Genomic DNA, 23,999 nt, shown 5'->3' on the forward strand with positions numbered 1-23,999 from the left:
CTGTGTGCATCAATCTTGTTGGCAAAAATCATAAAACTGACCATGTATCGGCTTTTATTTAACTGCTAAATCCAAAGTACAATTTAACTGTTAAATTTAAATTATCATGTAACCCAATTTCAGGCCATTTAAAATTCCAGTACGTAACACCTGTGGTAAGCCCACCGCAGAGATCCAACCCGAAATTTAGCTTTATAAGCCACCAAGTTTACCATTGAGCCACCGCGGACCGTTTAGAGTGAAAACAAAAAACAGTTGTTTAGAGCAAACTTCTGGGTGCGGTTTAGGTTTGGCAATTTGTCACCAATGAATGGTTCAGGCATGATAAAATTTAACTTAAATGGGTCGAGCGTGGCCTAGTGGTTAGCGTGCCAAATCATGGTGCTGGGATTCTGTGGTTTACATCTCACGCTTTGTACTTTGGGGCTGTGAATGCGTTGTAACAATGACGCTCAAATCCAATTATTCGATCTGACAATAGTAGTCCAAGAGTTGATGATAGTGATGACGTTGACTAGCTCTCTTCCCTCTAATCTATAACTTTAAAATCAGGGTTGTATAGCACAGATATCTCTCGTGTAAACGCGTGCGAAATCCAATAAAACAAACAAACACTCCCTTAGATATGTGGAAAAACCACACCTACGAAGTGAGATCCAAATATCAATAGTTTAGCTGTGATTCTAAGATATTTTCAACCTTAATCTCAGACCAATTGCTTTTAGTAGGCACCGTGATAAGTTGTACAGTCTTTGCATTAAACGATTCTTATAACAGAGAATTCCTTCCCTACTTCTTTGCCTTAGTAGGCACCGTGATAAGTTGTACAGAGTCTTTGCATTAAACGATTCTTATAACAGAGAATTCCTTCCCTACTTCTTTGCCTTAACCTTACACAAATCTTATTCGGTTATGTAAATAACAGTTGAATTCTCTAGATCTCAAGTTCAGACCAGTGCGTTATTTTGTAAAGTATATTTGTTGAGATTATAAAAGACTTCAATTTTTTTTGTACGACATGTTTGGTTAACGAATAAGGCATATTTAGCGCATTTAGTATAATAGTAAAAGTTCTATGTAATCGAAGCTCGTTTTAATGAGTATTCTTCTAGTTTGTTAAGGGTCACGTTCCTAAGCTCTCCAGTTTTATCACATTTCTTACAAACATTGTAGAGTTTATTCTTAGAAAGTAAATACAAAATAAGAATTTCATGATTAACTGTGTATATGGTCTTTCTTATTATTTGTCCCCAAAAGTGTTGAAGTATATTTTCTTTCATGCACCAATACATTCAGTTTCAATCACCCCTCTGCCAGTGGATCCCCCTGCCGCCACAACCATCAGAGATACTAACAAAAAAGGGAATTTCATAGCAGATAATGAAGACCTGGAAGAGACTGTTGAAGATAGCTGTTCCAGTGCAGTAGTTGTGCTTCGTCCAGAAAATGGGATAACATTTATACAGGTAAATCAACTTCATGCCACTAGTAGTTATTTCACGTTAACAGTAGACTTTTTATTATTACTATTATTTTGAGGTTGCTTCGTTGTGTACCCTAAAATTATTTCCGTTTAGAATCACGGTTGAAGCGCTTCATTATTTTATTTTGCTTAATAATGTTAATCACTTTTGAAATATTTGATTTGAGGCTACACACAGCTGATTCAACTTTTCTGAACGATCGAAGATTTACAAGAACACTCTATCTATTGGATTTTTTAACACAACGTGATTCAAATACGCCCTTTTGATAAGGCTCTTGCGACCGGACATCAATCGTTGTCATGGTTCGTAACCTATACAATTATTTAAGTCTAATTCCTAATTAGTCTTATTGTACGCGCTACTAACCACGACAGCATGATAAATTATAAACACAGCGCTCAATTAGTCTTTTTGTGTGTATCTGTTAATTTATTTGTTCTTGGTATGAACTGATGGCTAGAAAGTTGGAAGCAATTTAGAGAACGCTAAAGGTAAATAAATTTGTTAAATTTTCTTACACTGCCCTATTCTAAATTTATCCAACAATCCACAAAACCGGGTATATCTTTTGGTTGTGGAAACACATGAAAGAAAAGGGTTTGTCAGTGGGTCCTGGTAAAAGAATACAAAGCAATACTTAGATTTATCATTGGTTTCTGTAAAAAAAGTATACAAGGTAAGACCAAGATTTTCTTCGTAAGTGATTTAGTTCACGGTCTATTCTTATTTTCGTCAAATGAGTATATTGTCTGGTGTAGCAGGAAATAAACGTGACATTACCGTTTGATAAATAATTAAAACACAACTTATAATTGTAATATAAAATACTGGAAATCAAATCTCTGCTACACATAGAGAAAAATCTTAGACCAAACTTGTAATGTTTAATAATAAATTCTAGCTAGTTACTGTACAGATTCATAAAAATAAATCTTAGAACAACTTATTTTCCAGAGCTGCTTTAGGTTAGCTTTCTTTCCTCAAGGGATTGAATTATGTCACCATCTTTAAACGCTTACAGCCTTATCACATTTCTTACAAACATCAGGAAGTCACGTTCTCAAGCTCTCCAGCCTTATCACATTTCTTACAAACATCAGGAAGTCACGTTCTCAAGCTCTACAGCCTTATCACATTTCTTACAAATTCGTTAGACCACCTGACGTCCTACTATTTATAGTGAAAATAAAATGTGTAAAATTATTCGTTAGACCACCTGACGTCCTACTATTTATAGTGAAAATAAAATGTGTAAAATTATTCGTTAGACCACCTGACGTATTTCCGGTGTTTCATTGTGAATAGTTTACATTCTTAGCACCATTAAGACATGCTTTCCTGTGCGCATTCGAGATTAGAAGAATACAGTCTGGTTTTCGATAACACATAAGTTTTGTATTTGTTATAACGTCATTTCCATGTTATGGTTAAAAATAGTTGAATCCTGACCTCTTACGTTGCACTTCATGGACTTTCCAATCAGCTGTTCCCTCGACTATTTACCGGCGATTTCCAACCACAGTTTTTTCCCTGTAAAAGACATTTTCCTTTGATAATATACGCTGATGACGAATTAGTTCAAACAGCCTGTCACAGAAATGATAATAAAGACATGGCTATTAGACGGGCGTCATTACCATACTCCCCTTTAAGTGTTACAGATCCACGTTCTTGCAAATTAATTGTGATATGATTTTATTCCTGCAATTATATTACATGTTCAATCTTTTCTGCATATATAAGTATTTGGAATATCTGTAGCCTGAATTATGATGGCTGTAATAAAGTGGTCAATCAGAATAATTATAAACGCATTAAAAAGTCACGTTCTCAAGCTCTCCAGCCTTATCACATTTCTTACAAACATTAGGAAGTCATGTCTTAAGCTCTCCAGCCTAATCACATTTCTTACAAACATTAGGAAGTCATGTCTCAAGCTCTACAGCCTTATCACATTTCTTACAAACATTAGGAAGTCATGTCTCAAGCTCTTAATTTTACACATGTTTATTTTCACTATAAATAGTAGGACGGCAGGTGGTCTAACGAATAATTTCACACATTTTATTTTCACTATAAATAGTAGGACGTCAGGTGGTCTAACGAATAATTTCTACACATTTTATTTGCACTATAAATAGTAGGACGTCAGGTAGTTATTGTCAATAGTATATTATTCCGTTTTAAGCATAAGAACATAAGAGTCTAAGAAGATATCTAAAAGCCAGGATAAAGAGAGCCCGTGAAGAATTCTAGAAACAAATTTAAAAAGTTCCATTCTAGCCAGATAGCAAAGCAAGTAAACAAAAAATTAAGCCAAGTTTGTAGAAATTAAAAACATAGAAAAAATCATACAGTTTTTCGTCTGTTTGTGTTTCTACCTATCTTTTTTGTTTCTATTTTCCTGCCTCTATCTATTTGTTGAGTTTGTTTTAGCAAGAGGTATATATCATTTGCATTGTTGATTGGAAAGCGCATACTATCACAATTTTTCTTATAGATAATATGTTACAGGCAATATATTCATAATTTCATATATATTTCAACTGTACATAAAGTAGCCCCATCGAAAAAAAAATAAAAAATTTAGAGCCACCCCAAGCCTCTTGGACTAGCCGAACCTCATGATACATTATTGGGTTTACGGCTGAATCGTTAACAGTAAGGGTAACCAACTGATAAAACAATGCATGCTAATCAATATAGATAATGAAGTTGGGACATTATATTTAATTATACATTTTCATTACTAGGTATACATTTAGTTTGATCTATGCAGATAGCTTGGTCTGATCAGAAGTTATATCAGTTAACAACTATATTGTCGTGAAAGAGATACCTTTTTATTATTCAAGTGTACAAATGAAAGACAAACAATTCAAATTATCTTCCTCAACTGTGTGGTATACTAAATGAAAATTAGTAATAAGACAGCAGATGAGAAATGTGTCTGTTGTCATCTTAGCTGTTGACGTCTGTGTGAACGATAAATTGTTACACCTTTTATTGTACCAGGTTGTTTATGCAACCTAGGGGCGCAAATGCATGATACTGTACTCACTAAGGTACTCACAATGGTAAGAGTAATTTGGGAGCAGACATTATCAACAAAGTATCAGAAAGTTATCAAAAGCGTTTGTTAATAAATTGCAACGTTTCAAAGTTATACTTTTTGTATTCGTTTTTAAACTGATGCATCTCTTCGAAACAATGTAGAAGTTAATAGTCAAAAACTGGGTTTTTTAATGATATTGTATTCCTTTTGACATTATTTCTGAAACTGTTGAATTTCTCTGAGACACTGTAGAAGTTAATAGTCAAAAACTGGGTTTTTTAATGATATTGTATTCCTTTTGACATTATTTCTGAAACTGTTGAATTTCTCTGAGACACTGTAGAAGTTAGTACGTCAAAACTGGGTTTTTTGGTGATATTGTATTCGTTTTGACATTACTTCTGAAAGTGATGCGTATCTCTAAGACAATGTAAAACATAATCCGTCAAACAATAGTTTTTTTATAAATACGATTCTTGGAGATCAATCATATAACTCCCAATATTCAGTTTCCGTTCAACAAAAATACGATTTTGCATTCTAGAAAAGCAAAAATCTGTAATGAATTATTAGAAGAAGCTCTTTATAATATCGATTAGATGTCAGCACATATGTAAACCGACGAACTAAAAGATATAGAAAATTAGTACGTTGTTGATTCTTGACTTTTTCATTGATCGTGTCCTTAAAGTTATACTATAGTGTATAATGTACTTAAAGGTAAACGTTACATATGGATGCAATCAAGTATTGATCTCTCAAAATATATTGCTTGAATAAGTTTCGATATTTAATTTTTAGGTAAGGTAAGATAATCAGTATAGTGGGATGTTCCTAGTTTTCAAGAGATATGTATTTTTTTTACCAAATATAAGTTTTATCTTAAAAAATTAAAGTAACAAACCATTTAAACCACAGTTATTTATTATTGCAAAACAAAGATATTTTGTCACATATATTTGAATCATATTTTTTTTCATGTAGAAGACATTTTCCGAGCGTCCATTACCATACTCCCCTTTAAGTGTTACAGATCCATATTCTTGCAAATTAACTGTGATATGATTTTATTCCTGCAATTATATTACATGTTCAATCTTTTCTGCATATACAAGTATTTGGGATATCTGTAGCCTGAATTATGATGACTGTAATAAAGTGGTCAATCAGAATAATTACAAACGCATTAAAAAGTCACGTTCTCAAGCTCTCCAGCCTTATCACATTTCTTACAAACATTAGGAAGTCATGTATCAAGCTCTACAGCCTTATCGCATTTCTTACAAACATTAGGAAGTCATGTCTCAAGCTCTACAGCCTTATCACATTTCTTACAGACATTAGGAAGTCATGTCTCAAGCTCTACAGCCTTATCACATTTCTTACAAACATTGAGAAGTCACGTTCTTAAGCTCTACAGCCTTATCACATTTATTATAAATATTAAGAAGTCATGTCTCAAGCTCTACTACCTTATCACATTTCTTACAAACATTAAGAAGTCATGTCTCAAGCTCTACAGCCTTATCGCATTTCTTACAAACATTAGGAAGTCATGTTTCACGCTCTACAGCCTTATCACATTTATTATAAATATTAAGAAGGTACATTCTCAAGCTCTACAGCCTTATCACATTTCTTACAAACATTAAGAAGTCATGTCTCAAGCTCTACAGCCTTATCACATTTCTTACAAACATTAAGAAGTCATGTCTCAAGCTCTACAGCCTTATCACATTTATTATAAATATTAAGAAGGTACATTCTCAAGCTATCCATATATCACATTTCTTACAAACATTAGGAAGTCATGTCTCAAGCTCTACAGCCTTATCGCATTTCTTACAACCATTAAGAAGTCCTGTCTCAAGCTCTACAGCCTTATCACATTTCTTACAAACATTAAGAAGTCATGTCTCAAGCTCTACAGCCTTATCACATTTCTTACAACCTTTGGCCTGGCATGGCTAGATGGTTAGGGCGCTCGACTCGCAATCTTAGGGTCGCGGGTTCGAATCCCCGTCAAACCAAACATACTTGCTCTTTCAGCCGTGGCAGCTTTCTAAAATGACGGTCAATCCCACTATTCGTTGGTAAAAATAATAGCCCATGAGATGGCGATGGGTGGTGATGACTAGAGGCATTTTCTCTTGTCTTTCGCTGCTAAAATGGGGACGGTTAGTGCAGATAGCCCTCGTGTAGCCCTCAAACAAAACTTACAAACATTAAATGGGTCACGTTTTCAAGCTCTCCAACTTTATCACATTTCTCACAAATATTTTAGAGTTTATTGTTTGAAATGAAGTAAAAATAATAATAATATTTTGAATAACCACTTGCATGACTTTTTCGTATTCGTTATCACATGTTTCATGCACCAACATTTTCAGTTACTCCACAACCAGCTAATCCCCTTACCGCCACAACCATCAGATATACTAACAAGAAAGTGAACTGATGAACAATTATGGCCGAATCATGTAGAAAGATATTTTTATCTTTGCAAAAATATAATAATTGTGATTTAAATGACGTATTACTTTTATTTTTCAAATACCACAACATGTATGAGTAAATCAATTTGTTTATCTTTATTTATAATCTCCTTATAATGCAATACCACAAGCATACTTAAACAGATATATATTTCGCGACTTTTTTCGTAAGTTGCTACACTCACCGTACATATAGCAACAACTACTGGCTTTATAAAATCTTAACTACGTGTTAACAATACCAGTTTATCTGTTAATGTTAAAAAAATTCTAAGTGTTTCTTTTTGCGATTTGTTATTTAGCGAGAGTGGATGTTTCTGAAAATAATTCTAAAATTCAGAATATATGTTTATTTTTGTCTAAATAATTAAACTCCATTTAAGTTTTGCAAATAAAAAAATTAATGTCTAAAATTATTAATATTTCCATATAAAATTATAGGTCTTCTATTACAAGAGACGAAGAAACTGCTGGCAAGGGCGCAGCTTCAAGTGATCCCGACTTAATTCCTCTGCATTCACAGTCATTGTGTAAGAAAAACCAAAGTATCGTTCAGAGTTAGTTTTATCCATTGCAACCAAAATAATATCTCAAATAACAAGTTGTATTATTATCTTATTTTGCTTAATCTTTTGAAGTATAACTTGATAACGAGGAACCCACTTTTTAAGGAAATAAAAGTTTTGAGATGGCTTGACTGGGTAATGAAAAAACTTTATTATAACTGTACGACGTTTCGAGAAGATTTTGTCATTTTCAGGTACAAGTATTTTACAGAGATACACTGACGAATTGTTCCATTAGCATCTTGGAAGCGTTGTGTTTATCATTGTTGAAGTCCGACATTATGGGGTGGGCTTATTGTTAACAACGTTCAGATAAAATTTTAATGTTATTTATCTCTTTTAAGGGAACCCTTCCATGTGACTAGAACATTTAATATAATATTACATTACTTCCAGTTTCTTGGATTATTGGAACAATACAAGTAGGGTTAAATACCACATGTGGTTTTCTCCATACGTTTACCCTACTATTTATAGTGAAAATAAAATGTGTAATATTATTCGTTAGTATTTAAGAAGAGATTACACTAACTTTTTAAAGGCATTTTTTGTCTCAAATGTTTTTTCTGTAGAAAACTTTAAATCAAAGGAAACAGGTTTATCTTGTTTATATAAATATTGTATAAAGTTTATCTTATTTTTAATTATAAGATTATCATCTTCCACAATAGATGTTGTTTACCAACCTCTTGATTATTACATAGTCTTTTGTAAAATATTATTAGCACTGTTTAGTGCATGACTTCCTGTTGAAAACTCTACCATAACTGTCAAAATTCCGCAATAAATATAAGTTCTCATTTTGTGAGAAGTCTTAGCAGGTTAATTTAATCATTGTTTAAAGCATTTTATGATTCCAAATAAGAAGCGTGTTCGCGTGACTGTACAGTCGATTAAACACCATATAGCCAACTAATATATCATATAGGTTTAGTTGACAAACTCTGACAGAACACTTTGTCCATGCGCCTCTGAAGTTCTCTCCCGTGTTTCGAATCATTGATTTCTACAACCTAAAGCTCTTCCATTACTTTGAAAATATGTCTTTCACCTTCGCGATAAACAGAAGTCCTGATGACCTAACAGTAACATAATAGAAAAAAAAAACGGTTTCACACAAATACACAGACCTTCGGATATGAGTAATTTATCAGGATTTACTACATCAACTTTTACGCTTAACTTAAAATATTTTGTCATGTGAATATGAAGGATAAGGCTTATAAATTCGATTTTAAGTTTCTTTATACTTCTTATAATTTTACGAACTTAATGCTATATAAAGAGGCATAATACTTATAGATAACTAATACTTTAACTTACTATTGTTAGTTAACTTTAACGAAATATGGACATTCAGGAGAAAATCCGTGACCTTAGGTCAATATACTGCTTTTTCAGGAGTAACATGAGAATTGTGTAAGATTGAGAGCCTACTCAATGTATATAAGTAGCTGATTAGTGTAAAATGTATTAAATTAAATACGGAAATAACAAATTTTGAATTGGTTTACAAATAGTCAAATAACTTATTTAAACGTCACATTTACTGATTCAATTATAAATGACTTATAACTAAGAGTTAGCTATAATTGTATGTTTTAATGCTCTATATATCACAGTTTACTTTACTTAGATGGTTTTAAGTGCAAATGTTCTTACTTCCAAAGTATACACTTTATAATGATTATAATTAGACGATATATTTATTAGTTTATCTTGTAGATAAGGACATAATGGGAACATTCCTTAAAGTATTCGTGAAGAAAGCAGCTGTTGTTTCGTACACATTCATCATTTGTACGGTTATGTTCTCAATCTACCCATGTAGTTATTTTTGTGCTAAAATAACTAGGTACAGCCTTGGCAGAAATATAAGTAATGTGAGCAGGTTTTAAATGGAGAAACTCGACACAAATTCTAGATTACTTATACAGAGTATGTTCTTCCTGGATCATTTCCACACGCAATTTCACTCAAATACATTATTAATAATACTGAAACTATTTTCTGAAGTTAGCTTTATTAATGACCATTAAAAATCTATGCCTTGATTGAGAAAGAAATATTTGAAACGACTGTTATTGCAGAAAAAGAAACGATACAGATGTATTCTAGAAAAGTTTAGTGTTTACGTCGTTTGTCTGAGCATAAGGTCCACTATTTTATCACGCCTTTGTAAGTTTTTAGATACATAAATGATATTTTTATTTGTAGGCTGGTAAACTCCATGAAATGTTTTTTTCATCTTTTACAATGAGCGTGGTATCGTTTCAACATTGTATGGCTACGACAACATTGTGTGGCTACATTAGAAAACTATAAATTAGAACTTCTATCTAAACATGTATAAAGAAGTGTCTTTTAAAACGTTTTTTTTTATTTCACGCAAAACCTACTCTAGGGCTATCTGCGCTACCCGTCCCTAATTTAGCAGTAAAAGACTAAAGGGAAGGCAGCTAGTCAACACCACACACCGCCAACTCTTGGGTTATTCTTTTGTCAACGAATAGTGTGATTGACCGTCATATTATAACACTCCCACGCCTGAAAGCGCGAGCACCTTCGGTGAAGGGGATTCGGACTCGTAAACGGCAGATTGCGAGTCGAGCGCCTCAACTACCAGACTTCTGAAAAAGAATAGACCTGTGTATCTGGGAGAGGAAAAAAAACTTAAGTTTTTTCAAAGTTCATTTCTTTTCTCTGTGGTTACTCTGATTATGAAAGCAAAGAAAAACACGGTTTGAATTATTACACATATACCAGAGTGAATATATCTAATCCTATTAAAATAAATACTGCCAGCTGTTTGTGAAATTTATTACAGCTTTCAAGAATCTTACAAAACAAAACATAGATTCGCAGACTTTCGAGATGTATACTTAGAAAGAAAATTGTGTAATTTCCTCCTCAATAGTTCATTAACTTAGATTTTATTGATTGATTTACAGGACCGCCTGAGCAGGTAACCAACTGTACTTGGGTAAATGATACCAGCGATTTTCTTCTTGTTGAATGTAAGCCAGGCTACGATGGAGGCCTTCAACAACAATTTCAGCTGGAGGTCTACGATGTGGAGCGGAAACATCTACAAATCAACCTAACAAGCCATAGTAAACCAGTTTTCGAGATATCTAGCCTGGCTCCTGGAACTTCCCTCATCCTAGTAGTTTACGCCGTTAATCCCAAGGGAAGAAGTTCTGTCGTAGAAATGAACGTTCAGACTAACATGTTCGCTGAACGACACTTAGGTAAGCTAGTCTGAAGATCTTACTTCTGATTTGTACACTTTGGTTATATCAACATTTTAGTTTAGAAATACGTACCAACAATGAGATATATCAAATATTCTTGTTGTTTTCATTTCTAAGATTTCTGATTTCTTTTTCACACCAAATTTAATCAACAGTAGAAACATTTTTTTTATTATGAACTCTTTTTTTTTTCTTATTACCTAAATTTGACTTCTGATGGTCTAAATATTATTTGCTTCGTTTACCTTTTTGTTTGATATAAAACACAAAGCTACACAATGAGCTTTCTGTGTTGTAACCACTGCGGGTATAGAAACCCAATTTTTAGTCTTATAAGCCCAACGACTTACCGCCTGAACCAATATTATATTAAAAAAAACAGTTTTCCAAAGAACCTAAAAATGCCTCACTTAGCATATTTATTGTTTTATGTAGATTCAATTTTTCAAGGTGTTGTTATTAATAATAAAAAAAGAAGGTTTCTACTGTTGATTACATTTGGTGTGAAAAGTATTATTTTCCTCACTTTCATTGGCATATTCTAAGCAGTGTTAGTGTAATTAGTAGCATGGAAATTTAAAATTTCAAACTTTTTCAAGCACATGTTTTTTTCTGGTAACAAAATACGTTATGGTGTTAGTGACAACACTTCAAGAATTATCAATAAAATGCATTTCCAAGTAACACGAATACGTGTTTTCGATTTCCTACATTGAAATTCGTATTGTAGTCCTTTCTTCTTGAGTACGTTATTTATGTAATAAAAATATATTTATTCCTTTGAGAAATATTTGACAACATTTGGGACAACTTAATGGTTAAAAAAAAGTATTTCAGCGTTATCATCATTGCAACACATATTTTTCGTTCTTTCTAGGTAATTCCCCAAGTTCGCCTCTGAAACCGTTGCTTGGAGTACTATTTGGAATAGTTGCTGGTCTCGTAATGATGGCCCTCATCATTTTTCTCGTTCTTCGCAACGCTAGAGAGAAGGGTAAGAGCCGTATTTTGGACCCAAACACTTTGAATTGTTGTAAAGAAAAAAGCTAAGAGCTTACGGACTACACTCAAAACGTGTTGTTCACATAAAAGCAAATTACCTACACCACGTGCAAGATCAATCATGTAGTTTCAAGCTAGTTCTGTGCTAAAGAATACTAACTCGAGACATAAAACGATAAATCTTGTTAGCTACAAATTAGTTCAATTTTCTAGTTAAGCTACAAACCAGTTCAATTTTCTAAACGGTATGTCCCCCTACAAGTTGTACAACAATATAAAAATGTTTTGTTTTTAGAATTTGCATTAAACTTCGACAATTTAAGAGCTTAAATTGTATGCAGTTGAACATAAAATGATTTTAAAAATGAAAGTAGAGTATTTAATAAAGAAAGAGAGTAAATTATCCAAAACACCTAAACACACAATTTGTTTTCGATTATATACTTTCAAAAACTAAATTTGATAAACATAAATGCCCTATGTATATATATATATATAAAGAGAGATATATAGCTAAGTAATCGAACGAGCAGTTATAGGTTGGTAGCCATTTCAATTTAATTGTTTTAATGCCGTGAATAGAAGCTCAACTAAGCGATTAACTAAGTAATTATATAGGTGAAATTGATGTCAAATGAAAGTGACCTTTATTGCCGCGAGTAGCATGGGCAACTTTACATCGGAGGCGTGGTTCGTGTGCTATAAGTTAAAAATAGTGGAAGAGGATGGCTCACGCCCCCATTTGTAGCAGTTCTTTTTTTACGCACGGCATTAACGGTTACTTTTACTAGTATCTATACAAGTGGATTACTTGTATCCAATTATTTAATAAATAGTTTATGTGAGGACTTTTGTCTCAGATTGAAATAAGTTTCAAGCTATGTGTTATATACGATAACAAATACTTCATGGTTGTTGCTTCCTCTGTATAACAAATAGCTTTGAATTTGTAATTAAATTGCATAGGCGTAGGAATAAGTGGAAAATACTAGTTCACTTCCCTCTTCTTCCCCAATAAATTGGTGTAGGTTTATAGTTTCTCCAAGTAGAATTTAATTTTTGGCCCAAAATAGTGCCTCATTATAACCAGGTAAAAATTCTAAAATGGTCTTGGTAGCTGGAGATAAAGAGTACATGAGTAAAGTTGTTGATCGAACTGCTTACTTTCTCATTGATTTCTAATATATTGGTCCCCACTGAATTAAAATACCCCCCCCAATCTTCCTAGTTTCTGCATACCGAAGGCAAGCGTACTTCTGACAAGTTACGCAATTTCCAACTTTGACCCCTCCCCCTACACATACAAAGCCCTCGTGTGTAATATTTAATTAATACCTCCAGCCAACTGAAATAACAAAATTTACATCAAGCTTATGCTTTCCAATCAACAACGTTTTCCAATAGTATCCAGTTACTTTAATCTGTATTTCCACAAGATTTTGGAATGATTAAAATAAAAATTCTCTGTAAAATAAAATCCTTTTTATACGGTTTCATGATAACATTCATTTAATAAAACTTACGAATATATTCTAAAATTAAGCTGTAAGTCGGATAAGATAACAAACAAGGCCTCATTACTTTAACGTATTATTCTATTTGCTAGTTGTCTTTATAAAAACATTTATGTGCAAGAAAATGTTTTGCTTAAGTCAAACTGATTAATGTCTAGAAATTTCAAATCGATTTTATGCAGTCAATTAAATCTTAAGCAAATACCGTTCGTTTTCATAAGGAACTTGTATTATTTGAAAATACTTTAGGTAAAAAACAACACAAACCAAATGAAAACATTTGAAATGCACAAAATGTTATAATATATTGATGTTGATGGTTTCAAATAAAATAAATACGCCTTGAATATTTTACCTCAATAAAATGTTATTTTGAAAGAAATTGGATAAATACGTGAGCAACTACCAATAAGCTCGTTCTTTGGAAAAAGATTCTTAGGTTTAAGAATACAAATTCTGTTCTCAAGATGATTAACTTATAATTACAGGTTGTCTCTTAGGCAGTTAGTAAATAATATGTCAAACAAATTGGTTTTAAGAATGCTTGAAAAACTATAGATATTTTCAGTTTGTTTCGAATTTCACGCAAAGCTACAAAAGGCTACCTGCGCTAGCCGTCCCTAATTTAGCAGTTAAAGACTAGAGGGAAGGCAGCTAGTCATCACCACCACCCACCGCCAACTCTTGGGCTACTCTTTTACCAACGAATAGTGTGATTGGCCGTCACATTTTAACGCCCCCACGGCTGAAAAGGCGAGCATTTTCAAAAGAAAATCTCACAAAATAAGAATATATTTAGCAAGCATTTCGGAATGTGTGTTTAACTGTTTAATCTATTGCGCATAACATTAAAATACCTTTACTTGATATATAGCAGATAACATGTGCATCTGCAATCTCTATACTAAATTCATATACATTAATTAAACAGAATAAACTTCTAAACATGTACGTTAAGATATAGAAAGATTGCGATACTACTGAGAATGTATACAGCTTTCATGCACTATTAATTCTATATTATATATGCAGTTGTAACAAAAGGAACAATGCAGACATAACATTTTATTACGCAGTAGAAGAATATTCTAAAAATTGTTGCATGATTTTCAATTCTGAAACTTTTATAAAGTTCAATATTCAAACAGAGTAACAATATATTATTAAATTTTTTTGATAATGGTAATTCCTTGATTTTTAATTATTATTTACGAGTTTGTTCTTCACGTCTTATGAAATTGTTAGGGCTTGGTTGTAGTTAAGTACAAAGCTACACGATGGGCTATCTGTGCTCTGCCCACCACGGGTATCGAAACCCGGATTCTAGCGTTGTAAGTCCGCAGACATACCGCTGTGCCACTGGGAGAGGGCGATTACTAGCAACAAATTTTGAAAAAAATAAAGAACAATCAGACAGAGAAAAGTTTCGTTTTAATGTGTGTTAAAATAATGAATTATTATAATTTCGATCTTGAACTCGTTGTTTATAAATATTAAAATGAATTTTACATAAATTATTTTGTCTATTATTTTCACTTTTTAAACAAATTTTTCCGACTAAGAGAAATAAAGAAGCATCATTATAAATACCAACTCAATTCTCCGTCGATATGCTGCTACAAGTCAGTGTAAACGTTTTGCAGTAAAACAAACATTAACAATATTTTTTTTTCTGAAATAAAAATTAAATAAAATTAACTTAAAACGAACACAAGTAAAGTAATTAAAATCAGCATTTGTTTTCCTAGGAGAAAACGGGTTTAATTTTAATGTTTTTGGTTAGAATTAAAGATATACGTTTAAAGTATTTGATAGTATCGTTTTCGATAACAGCTCTTCTATTTCTGTACCATTTTAAACACAAAACTTCCCATTATTTTTCATTCTTATTTTCGCATAAAAATTGATATTCAGTCCTTTTGACATTTGGAATATTCTGTAACCATTAACCACAATCATATTATGATCATTCGTGTTTTGCTTTTCATATCACGGAGTTTAACTTAAATTATACTCAGTGTTTATTGCTTTTTTTTTGTAAGTTGTAATTAATGTATAAACCGTGTCATACAAGAGGTAAATAAAAAAACTCATTTGTTCTACAGTGTACAGTACGTGAGTATTAGAAATACAAAAGTTGTGTACGTTATATTAAAAGATTTTGGAACCTCATCATATCAGGACGTCCTGCCATGCTATATCTAATGGCCCATACACCTTAACAATAACTCTGCAGCGTAGTTTCTATTACAGAAGGTTCCAGTTTAAAGCTGTTGTGTCCAAAGCACACCATTTCTTTCTGAAGCCTTTTTACAATCTATCTCATGTACGATGGCTACAGCTTCCCAGCACTCGTTTCAACAGCCCGATCGAACATTATTCCAAAGTCTTAACCAGTACGCCTTCGTATAAAATGGCATTAGTGGCCATTTCAGTCTCCAGCAATTTGAGGTATGCGATGGTTAAACGGACGGTATGGCTGGAAAACGTATCTTTTCCCATTAACCTTTATTTTTGTGGGTTCTCACCTGTTACAAGAAGCCGCACTTTTCATACCACAACTAGGATACTACTTGCTGCAGATTCCGTTGTTTTTTTTAATGTCATTAGGTATCAGAGATATCCTCGTCTTGGAAATTCTAAATCCCCGATCTGAACGTATCTTTATGATCTGAGTGTATGAATATTTTGCGTAGGAAAGGGCTGTCTGTTATATACACTTCTTAAAAATAATCAGTTTTTTGGCGTTATCTACGTCACGCCAAACAAACTTCTGATCCATACCATTCTACCACAGCTTAATATTGGCTGTGTTTGCCACGTGACTTGCTGATTAGCATATTTATAACTGTTTTAATACAACGTACTCAACCTCTGTAATAACCTGGCATGGTCTAGTGATTAGGGCGTTACACTCGCAATATGTTGTAACGGGATCGAAACACATCGCCGAACACGCTTATCCTTTCATTCGAGGGGATGTTATAATGTTGGTAAAGAGAATCTCGAGAGCTGGTTGTGGGTAGTGTTGACTAGCTGCTTTCCCTCTAGTCTATCATTTCAAAATTAGAGAAAGCTAGAGCAGGTAGCCCTCAAGTAGCTTTGCGCGAAAACTTAACAAACAATCAAATGTTGTAACACACTCCTGGTTGATCTGTTTGCAGGCAATTTATGTGTATAAATATATACACTATTGTTAAAACTGTATAAGTAAAACATATCAAAAACTGGATTTATAAGGAGACACATTTTCATTGAATTTAAATTTATTTAAGCTATTCAAATGTGATTAAAATGCAAGTAATATCTCAATAATTAAAACGAATAACAAGTATAAACAATATCATATACATTTGTAGGAGGTTGTTGCTAACTTTATCCATGCTTGAGTGATTACTCTTTCAATTACTGTATTCACATTTTTCTTGTTAAAAAGTTTACCAGAAGGACATACATTTATTCAGTTTTTGCGTTCGTCTATTGAATTTTGTGCCAAGTTACTCGAGAGCTACATGCACTGGTTATCCCTAATTTAGAAATGATAGACTAGAGGAAAGGAAGTTAATCAACTCCAACCACCGCCAACTCTTGGCTACTCTTTACCAACGAAAAAGCCCCCCAGTAGCACAGTGGTATGTCTGCGGACTTACAACGCTATAATCCGGGTTTCGATACCCTTGGTTGGCAGAGCACATATAGCCCTTTGTGTAGCTTTGTGCTTAACTACAAACAAACAAACCAACGAAAAGTAGAATTGCTTGCCACATTATAACGTTTCCACAGTTAAAATGGGCTGCGAGTCGAGTACCCTAACTATAGTTTTTGTGCTGTATGCTAATAAGTTATCAAAATTATTTTCTTAATTTCTAATTAAAAAAGAAGACAATCATAGTATTATTTTTTGGAACCTCACCTCTGTTTTGCAAGCCCCAGGTGGCTCAGCGGACGGTCTGATAACTTATAACGCTAAAAATTGATTTCACTTATGTAGCTTTGAGCTTAACAACAAAACTCTTTTGCAAATCAAATTAAGCGTACACAAAATGCTGTTGGTAAAAATGGGATCATATTAACTTTTACTTATCAAGTAAATGCATGCGGTTTAATTTGTGTATATTTTGTCATTCTTCTGACTACTGAGTAGGGATTTTTTGAAAGTTCCAACCAATTATTCACAGTCAAATCTTTTAGGATATCAATGTGTTATAAGATAGTTTTTAATTTTATCATCAGCATTATGAATTTCGGCAAGAAATGTGATATCCTTTATATCTTTCGATTCGCAAAATTCACTTCTAATTCTGGACAATTTGCAAATCGAAAATTAATGAACAGGGTTACTTTTAGAGGAATGCTATTATATAAATGGCTATTAATTTGCCCTTTACTCACCACAGTAAACCTGATTAATTGATTTATTGTTTGTAATTAAGGACAAACTACACAATGGGCTATCCCTGTTCTGCCCACCACGGGTATCGAAACCCGGTTTCTAACGTCGTAAGTCCTTAGACGTGTCGCTGTGCCACAGGGAGGGACAGCAAACCTGTACTTATATAAGGATTTCAGAAAATACATAAAACTAATTCTACTAATTTATTCATTTTACATTATTCAGCTGTTTAACATAATATCACCTGGATAGCGGTAAGTCTATGGACTTACAACGCTGAAAGTCGAGATTCAAGTCACCTCGGTGGATACAGCAGATAGCCTAATGTGGTTTTGTTCGAAAACAAATATTTTTTTTTCTTTCATCACCAAAATTATGTTATTTTATACAATTTATCGCTTCATATTTCCCCGATGACCCGGTAGTATAACTTACAATGTTAAAATCAGGAGATCGATATCCCGCGATGGACATAGCGTAGATAGTCCATTGTGTAGCTTTGTGCTTAAGCAACAATAATATATTCTTCAACTACCTACACAATTATAGCTTTATTGTTGGTGAATGAAGGACAGCTTATACACCTGAAATTTATTTGTATTTTATACTATTCGTTTTTGTTTTAAATATACACATTTCTCCTTTTTCAAATCCTCTAATTTCTCTTGACTATAACATTGCTGGCCCATCAATTTTGTTGATTTTGCCAGAAAATTCAAAAAAGTAATTTACCATAAACCACGATCGTATATTTACAACAGTTTCTCCAGTCTTATTATTATTATGCAGAAGAAATACTCACGAGTCCCCCTGTGGGACATCGGTAAGTCTTCGGATTTACAACGCTAAAATCAGCGGTTCGATTCCCCTCGGTGAACACAGCGGATAGCCCGATGTGGCTTTACTAAAACAAAACACACAGAAATCTGGACAATAGTAATGAATGCGGTATTGGAGTATGTTTGTTTAAAATTAATTCAAGCGCCTTCGTTTTTTCGTTCTGAAGAATTTCTCCAAGTCTTTCACTTTCCGCCATTGGAAAAATCCGGTATTTTACTAATGCGCATAAACTGGAAAATAATTTGTGTAACTTATAGCGCATTAACTGGAAACTGAGACGTTGAGGATTCGTCATTTCTCGAGTTCGCTGTTCCTTATTGTTTCTCGAGTACTTTGTCTCCATGTGGTTTTCTGCAACTATTTCAGTAAGTTCTCTAACAGTAGACGATTACCATAGTAGATTTTTCTACTCTTGTGAGTGTCGATTTATTCTATTGATTTTCGTACTTCGTTGAGATTGTGAGTGCGCATATTGGTATTACTTTATTATTATTCATATTTTTGTTTCACAGTAGTCCTACAGCAAAATCGACTGGGTATTTTGTAACAAAACCTAGACAGATATACTATATAAAACGCCGTGAATGTCCATGACCTATTTTAAAGATTGATCATTTTTTATTGAAAGTTGATTTACGTGGCTATAAATACCTAGTATATGCGATATTGTTGTGAGCGGCTTCCTTTGTACTCGACGCTTATTAAACGCGTGTTTACACGAAATCTCAGGCACAAACCACCTGGCTCAGTAATTATTGGTTGGGTCTAAAAAAAAAAGATAATGTAGCAGTAAACTTTTGAAAAACTTGTAACATTCAACTGAAGGCACATACACGTGTGTAGCTCAAAATGTATTCTCCATAAATGGGCATAAAAACTTAAGAAACAAGATAATTAAAAATTGTTAATTTAAAAAGGACAATAGGGATCGTCCAAAAAGTACAGAAACAAGTTGAATCCAAATGCAAAGATTATAATTTCAAGCCTACAACTAGGGACTACAACACCAGATTTTAATCTCTTATAGAGAAAATGATGTCAAATTATCTATCCTTAAAAGAACAACTTATTTGTTGGAAAAAACACATAAGAAATTCGAATTTTATTTAGTTCCCATAGGTTTTTTAACGTTTTCATTTTTTTTGCCGGATAAAAACGAATAGAATAACTAGTATCATATGAATTTTAAAATGTCTTTAGAAGATGTATTTTCCAACCCACCAGAGTAAAAATAATTCTCAGAAGACCAGTAGTCAGTTTTGTTACTTTGTGAGATTTCCACGACTTTATAGCATCTAAGTATCTGAGGAAGAATATCGAAAATGTGCCGTAGAACCAAGTTAGTTTAATGTTTACTTGCAAATGCTACTCCTACTGAAAGTGACCATATAATTTCGGACTCAAGATCAGTCTCCTCATTCTAAATTGATTTAAATGCATGAAACCGAAACTTTGGAGGTGTTTTACGTCGTGACAACGCAGTTACAAAAATTTATTAACAACACTTAGAAGCCATTCGAAAGTATTACCGTTAGTAATTTGGGGTTTCTCTGCTTGTTGAGTGCACTTACGTGTGATAGACAGACAAGTATTTTTTTCATGTACATTTACTTGTTTTATATCAGGCTCAATATTTTAAAACATTTTTCTAGTTTTACAGTGAAGTTTTTCTTGGTAACATAACTTTATAGTATGGTTTATTTATATGTTCATTATTCATACATTTTCAGGTCGTCGAGCAGGTGAACATATAAAAGAAGAAAGGTAAGTTACAAATATAAAATTTTGGAAATAACATCTTCATTGTTCTTTAGATTGACGTCAAACTGCTTCATTTTTCTTGAGCGAGTAAATTTTTATTTGTTTAAATAACATAAAAATATCAGCATGATCACTTTGTGGTACGGATGTCGCTATTATTGTTTGAAAGTATGTTAGTTAAGGCAAAATTAAAAATATTTTCAAAAATATTTCTGGGAGATGTTTTAAACAAAACTATCACAGCTTAGTTTAACTGTAATTAGAAAAATACACTGGATTTTGTTTACTGTAGAGTTTGGATGTTTATAGTACGTCATTGCATTAAGTAATCAGAAAGAAGAAATGTACAGACTCTCAAAACAAAACGATTCTTATACATTTCATTGATCTTTTCTTTAAATAAATATCGAAAGAAAAAAAAATACAACGTAATTTATTTTATGAAAATTGTTTTAAATTTTACATTTTTTTTTTCCAGAATAGCTGTTTAAGTAAAAGTCAATTATTGTATGAACATTGAAAAACGAAAGGAAAATGACTGATTAATTTTTAAAAAGTGGCTGTTTGTAAATATCAACTTAACAAGAAATTTCAAAGATTTTTTACTCAATTACTTTTGGATATTGCTTTTATAAAGTAGATTAGGAACGTTGTATTCAAACGTGTATTTCAAAACTTGTGTGACATTTCATCCGTCAAGGGATTTCATAATATGATATTTTTTTTTCCATCCAAAATATTTATGCTTAAATATTGACTTTAGAATAAAAGGATTTTGAACATAAAAGAGAGTGTTCGAAATGTTAAGTAGCATAAAAACATACAATTTGTAAATTAGCATAGATTTACAAAACGATTCATTAGGAGTTGTACTTGTGGTGTTTCTATTCATTTTATGCTCTAATTCTCACCAGTTGCAGTCTCTCAGACTAACTGTAACTTCAGAAATACGTAATAGTTCAAAGGTTTGAACGCAAGCGTATAACTCTTCAGGTGTACAGTATCACTTATGAATCACTTTTTATTTCTTCTGTTAAAATAAAACCTAAAACAAGCAAGGAATAAAAATAAAGTACAGAGTAGAAATATCTCAGAGCACGTTCTTAACTTGATCTTCAAAGAGAAGATAACCAAAAAAGTATTATTTCTCACCTATAGCATGATATCTAATAATATATATATGGTTCTTTTATGTTTAAGCATTTAAGTAAAATAAGTTTGTGCGTGGGGTGATTAATGTAGCTGTTCTTTAATAAAAGATGTGATATGTAAGTGTTTTTTAATTCAAATCAATTTTGAAACGTCTCCGATTATCACCAATTTCCTCAGTTTTTAAACGTTTGGGTAAAGATTCGTAAACACTCATTGATTTGAGTATTACAAGAAAAACGATTTGTCATAAAGTGGTTGTAATACAAAAGATCTTCTTCCTTTCCGTTAAATTAAATGGCAGAAAACACAAAGAAGTATTTCTGTGATTCGGTAAATTTAATTGAAATGTACATTTTAATGAGCATCCAGCGCGATATTCTCAGGCTTCTGACGGGAGTCCAGTAACTGTTTGATCGAGTAGCTCAGGTTGATCAAACCAATCGATTTGTAAAGTGGCAAAAATGGACTACGAAGAAAAAAAATTAAAAGCTAAAGAAATCGACCTAACTCTTTAGTATGTCAAATTCTACACTTCTAGAGACTTCTAATATTATCACGCTCTTGACATTTCCCATGAAAAAGACACGTTAAAAAAAAATAACTGTCAAATGCAAGTAGTCAAAGCACGTTAGAAGACAAGGGAGTTTCGTCCCTTTAGGGACCTGCACGAGATTCTTAATTAAGCCTTCTGCAGTTTATACATACAGGTGTTTTGAGACTGGAACTGGTTATACTATAGAATACCTTTGATATTTTATGACTTTCTTAAGAGTCGTATGGAATCATTATACCCATGGCCTAAGTTAATATAAGAAAAACTATCCACTCTAGAAACTCATTTTAAACATTATTAAATTTATATGGCAATGGCTTTTGAAAGACTTTTAATCACTTTCAACAGAGATTTAACGAAGCAGTATATCCTATTTAATTCATAAAGACAGAAAATACTATGTAAACCAAACTACAGAAAGAACATTTTGAAATTAAAACAAAAATGAGAGACGTGTTTGTTTGTTTTTTCTTAAGTGTATTTAATGTCATTGTAATAATTAAGTAAATGAATTAGAATTAAAATAAACATTATGACATAAAAGGTTTTAATAAGAGAGATTAGAATATAATTTTTAATTGGGAGGCACAATTAATGTTTTAAAATAAAAATACAAGTTGATTAAATTATTATTAAAATAGTACCGACAATTTCGAGGCAGTACATAGTTTCAAAATTCGTCTTTCTTGGTTACTTATGAAACAAAGGTATAAAATATTATGTAAAGAAAGAACGTGTAATACAATAAAATAACAAAATCAAAATGCACTTTGTTTGTGAAAAATGTGTTATCTCACTCTATGGCCTAATTAAATCTGAAGTGGTCCTTGGACAGCTGCCCCACCTATCACTACACCACTAAACTATTAAAAAAATTATAATATTAAAAAAAGTTTAAATTACAAATTATTATTAAAACAAAAGTCATACATCATATTAATACGTGGAAATTATATTTTCATACCTTGCAAGGAGTATTGATAAATAAAATAGACTGGAATTAATTATTCTATTTAATAGTATTTAGTATAATGGTTTTAATTATTTAAAGTTAACATCAATCCAGTGATATCTAAAACTTGGCGAGTGTCTGATAATTTCATTAAATATGCTTTACTGTGGTTTTAATTTATGTCTTAAATCATTATTCTAACATGTCGACATAAAGAGTGTTCCCCTTGTATTGGCAAATGTTCTCTGTACAAAGTAGTGGAAAACAAGGTTGCATTTATTAGTAACTAGGAAAATTACTTATCGATCTAAAAAACTTTGAGGATGTAAACCTACTTTCTCGTTCTGCAGGAGAAAAGTTGATATTTAAAAAAAAACCTTTGTTTTGCTGTAAAACAATCTATCATTCCTGAACACAAAGCATTAGCAGATATAAGGGTAAACAGAACAGTTTGTATAGCATCACGCAAATCACGAAGTGTGGTTCTTTCTTGGTTATGGTAGTGATACAAAAGATGTGCTCCTTAAGGCTATCCAAACGTGTCATGGTTGTAATACAAAAGATGTGCTCCTAAAGACTATCCAAACGTGTCATGGTTGTAATACAAAAGATGTGCTCCTTAAGGCTATCCAAACGTGTCTATCCAAACGTGTCATGGTTGTGATACAAAAGATGTGCTCCTTGTGGCTATCCAAACGTGTCGCCTTTACGAGCACATCTTTTGTATTACAACCATGACACGTTTGGATAGCCTTAAGGAGCACATCTTTTGTATTACAACCATGACACGTTTGGATAGCCTTTAGGAGCACATCTTTTGTATTACAACCATGACACGTTTGGATAGCCTTAAGGAGCACATCTTTTGTATTACAACCATGACACGTTTGGATAACCACAAGGAGCACATCTTTTGTCTTACAACCATGACATTCAAACAATTGCTTCCTCCACATTTCTATTCTCCTTTTTATT

General features: G+C 32.5%; 1 protein-coding gene across 1 annotated transcript in view; it reads left to right on the forward strand.

Moving 5' to 3' along the window:
- LOC106478792 (nephrin-like) overlaps positions 1–20,858 on the forward strand; it is a 124,326-nt gene extending 103,468 nt beyond the window's left edge. The window contains exons 10-13 of the mRNA XM_022382811.1: positions 10,555–10,854; positions 11,735–11,851; positions 20,337–20,370; positions 20,846–20,858. Coding sequence (XP_022238519.1) covers positions 10,555–10,854; positions 11,735–11,851; positions 20,337–20,370; positions 20,846–20,858 — 464 coding nt within the window. The remainder of the gene's footprint in view (positions 1–10,554; positions 10,855–11,734; positions 11,852–20,336; positions 20,371–20,845) is intronic.
- The last annotated feature ends 3,141 nt before the right edge of the window (positions 20,859–23,999 follow it).

Source organism: Limulus polyphemus, unplaced genomic scaffold (genome assembly GCF_000517525.1).
Source record: "Limulus polyphemus unplaced genomic scaffold, Limulus_polyphemus-2.1.2 Scaffold12, whole genome shotgun sequence".
In the NCBI taxonomy this organism is placed as follows: domain Eukaryota; kingdom Metazoa; phylum Arthropoda; class Merostomata; order Xiphosura; family Limulidae; genus Limulus; species Limulus polyphemus.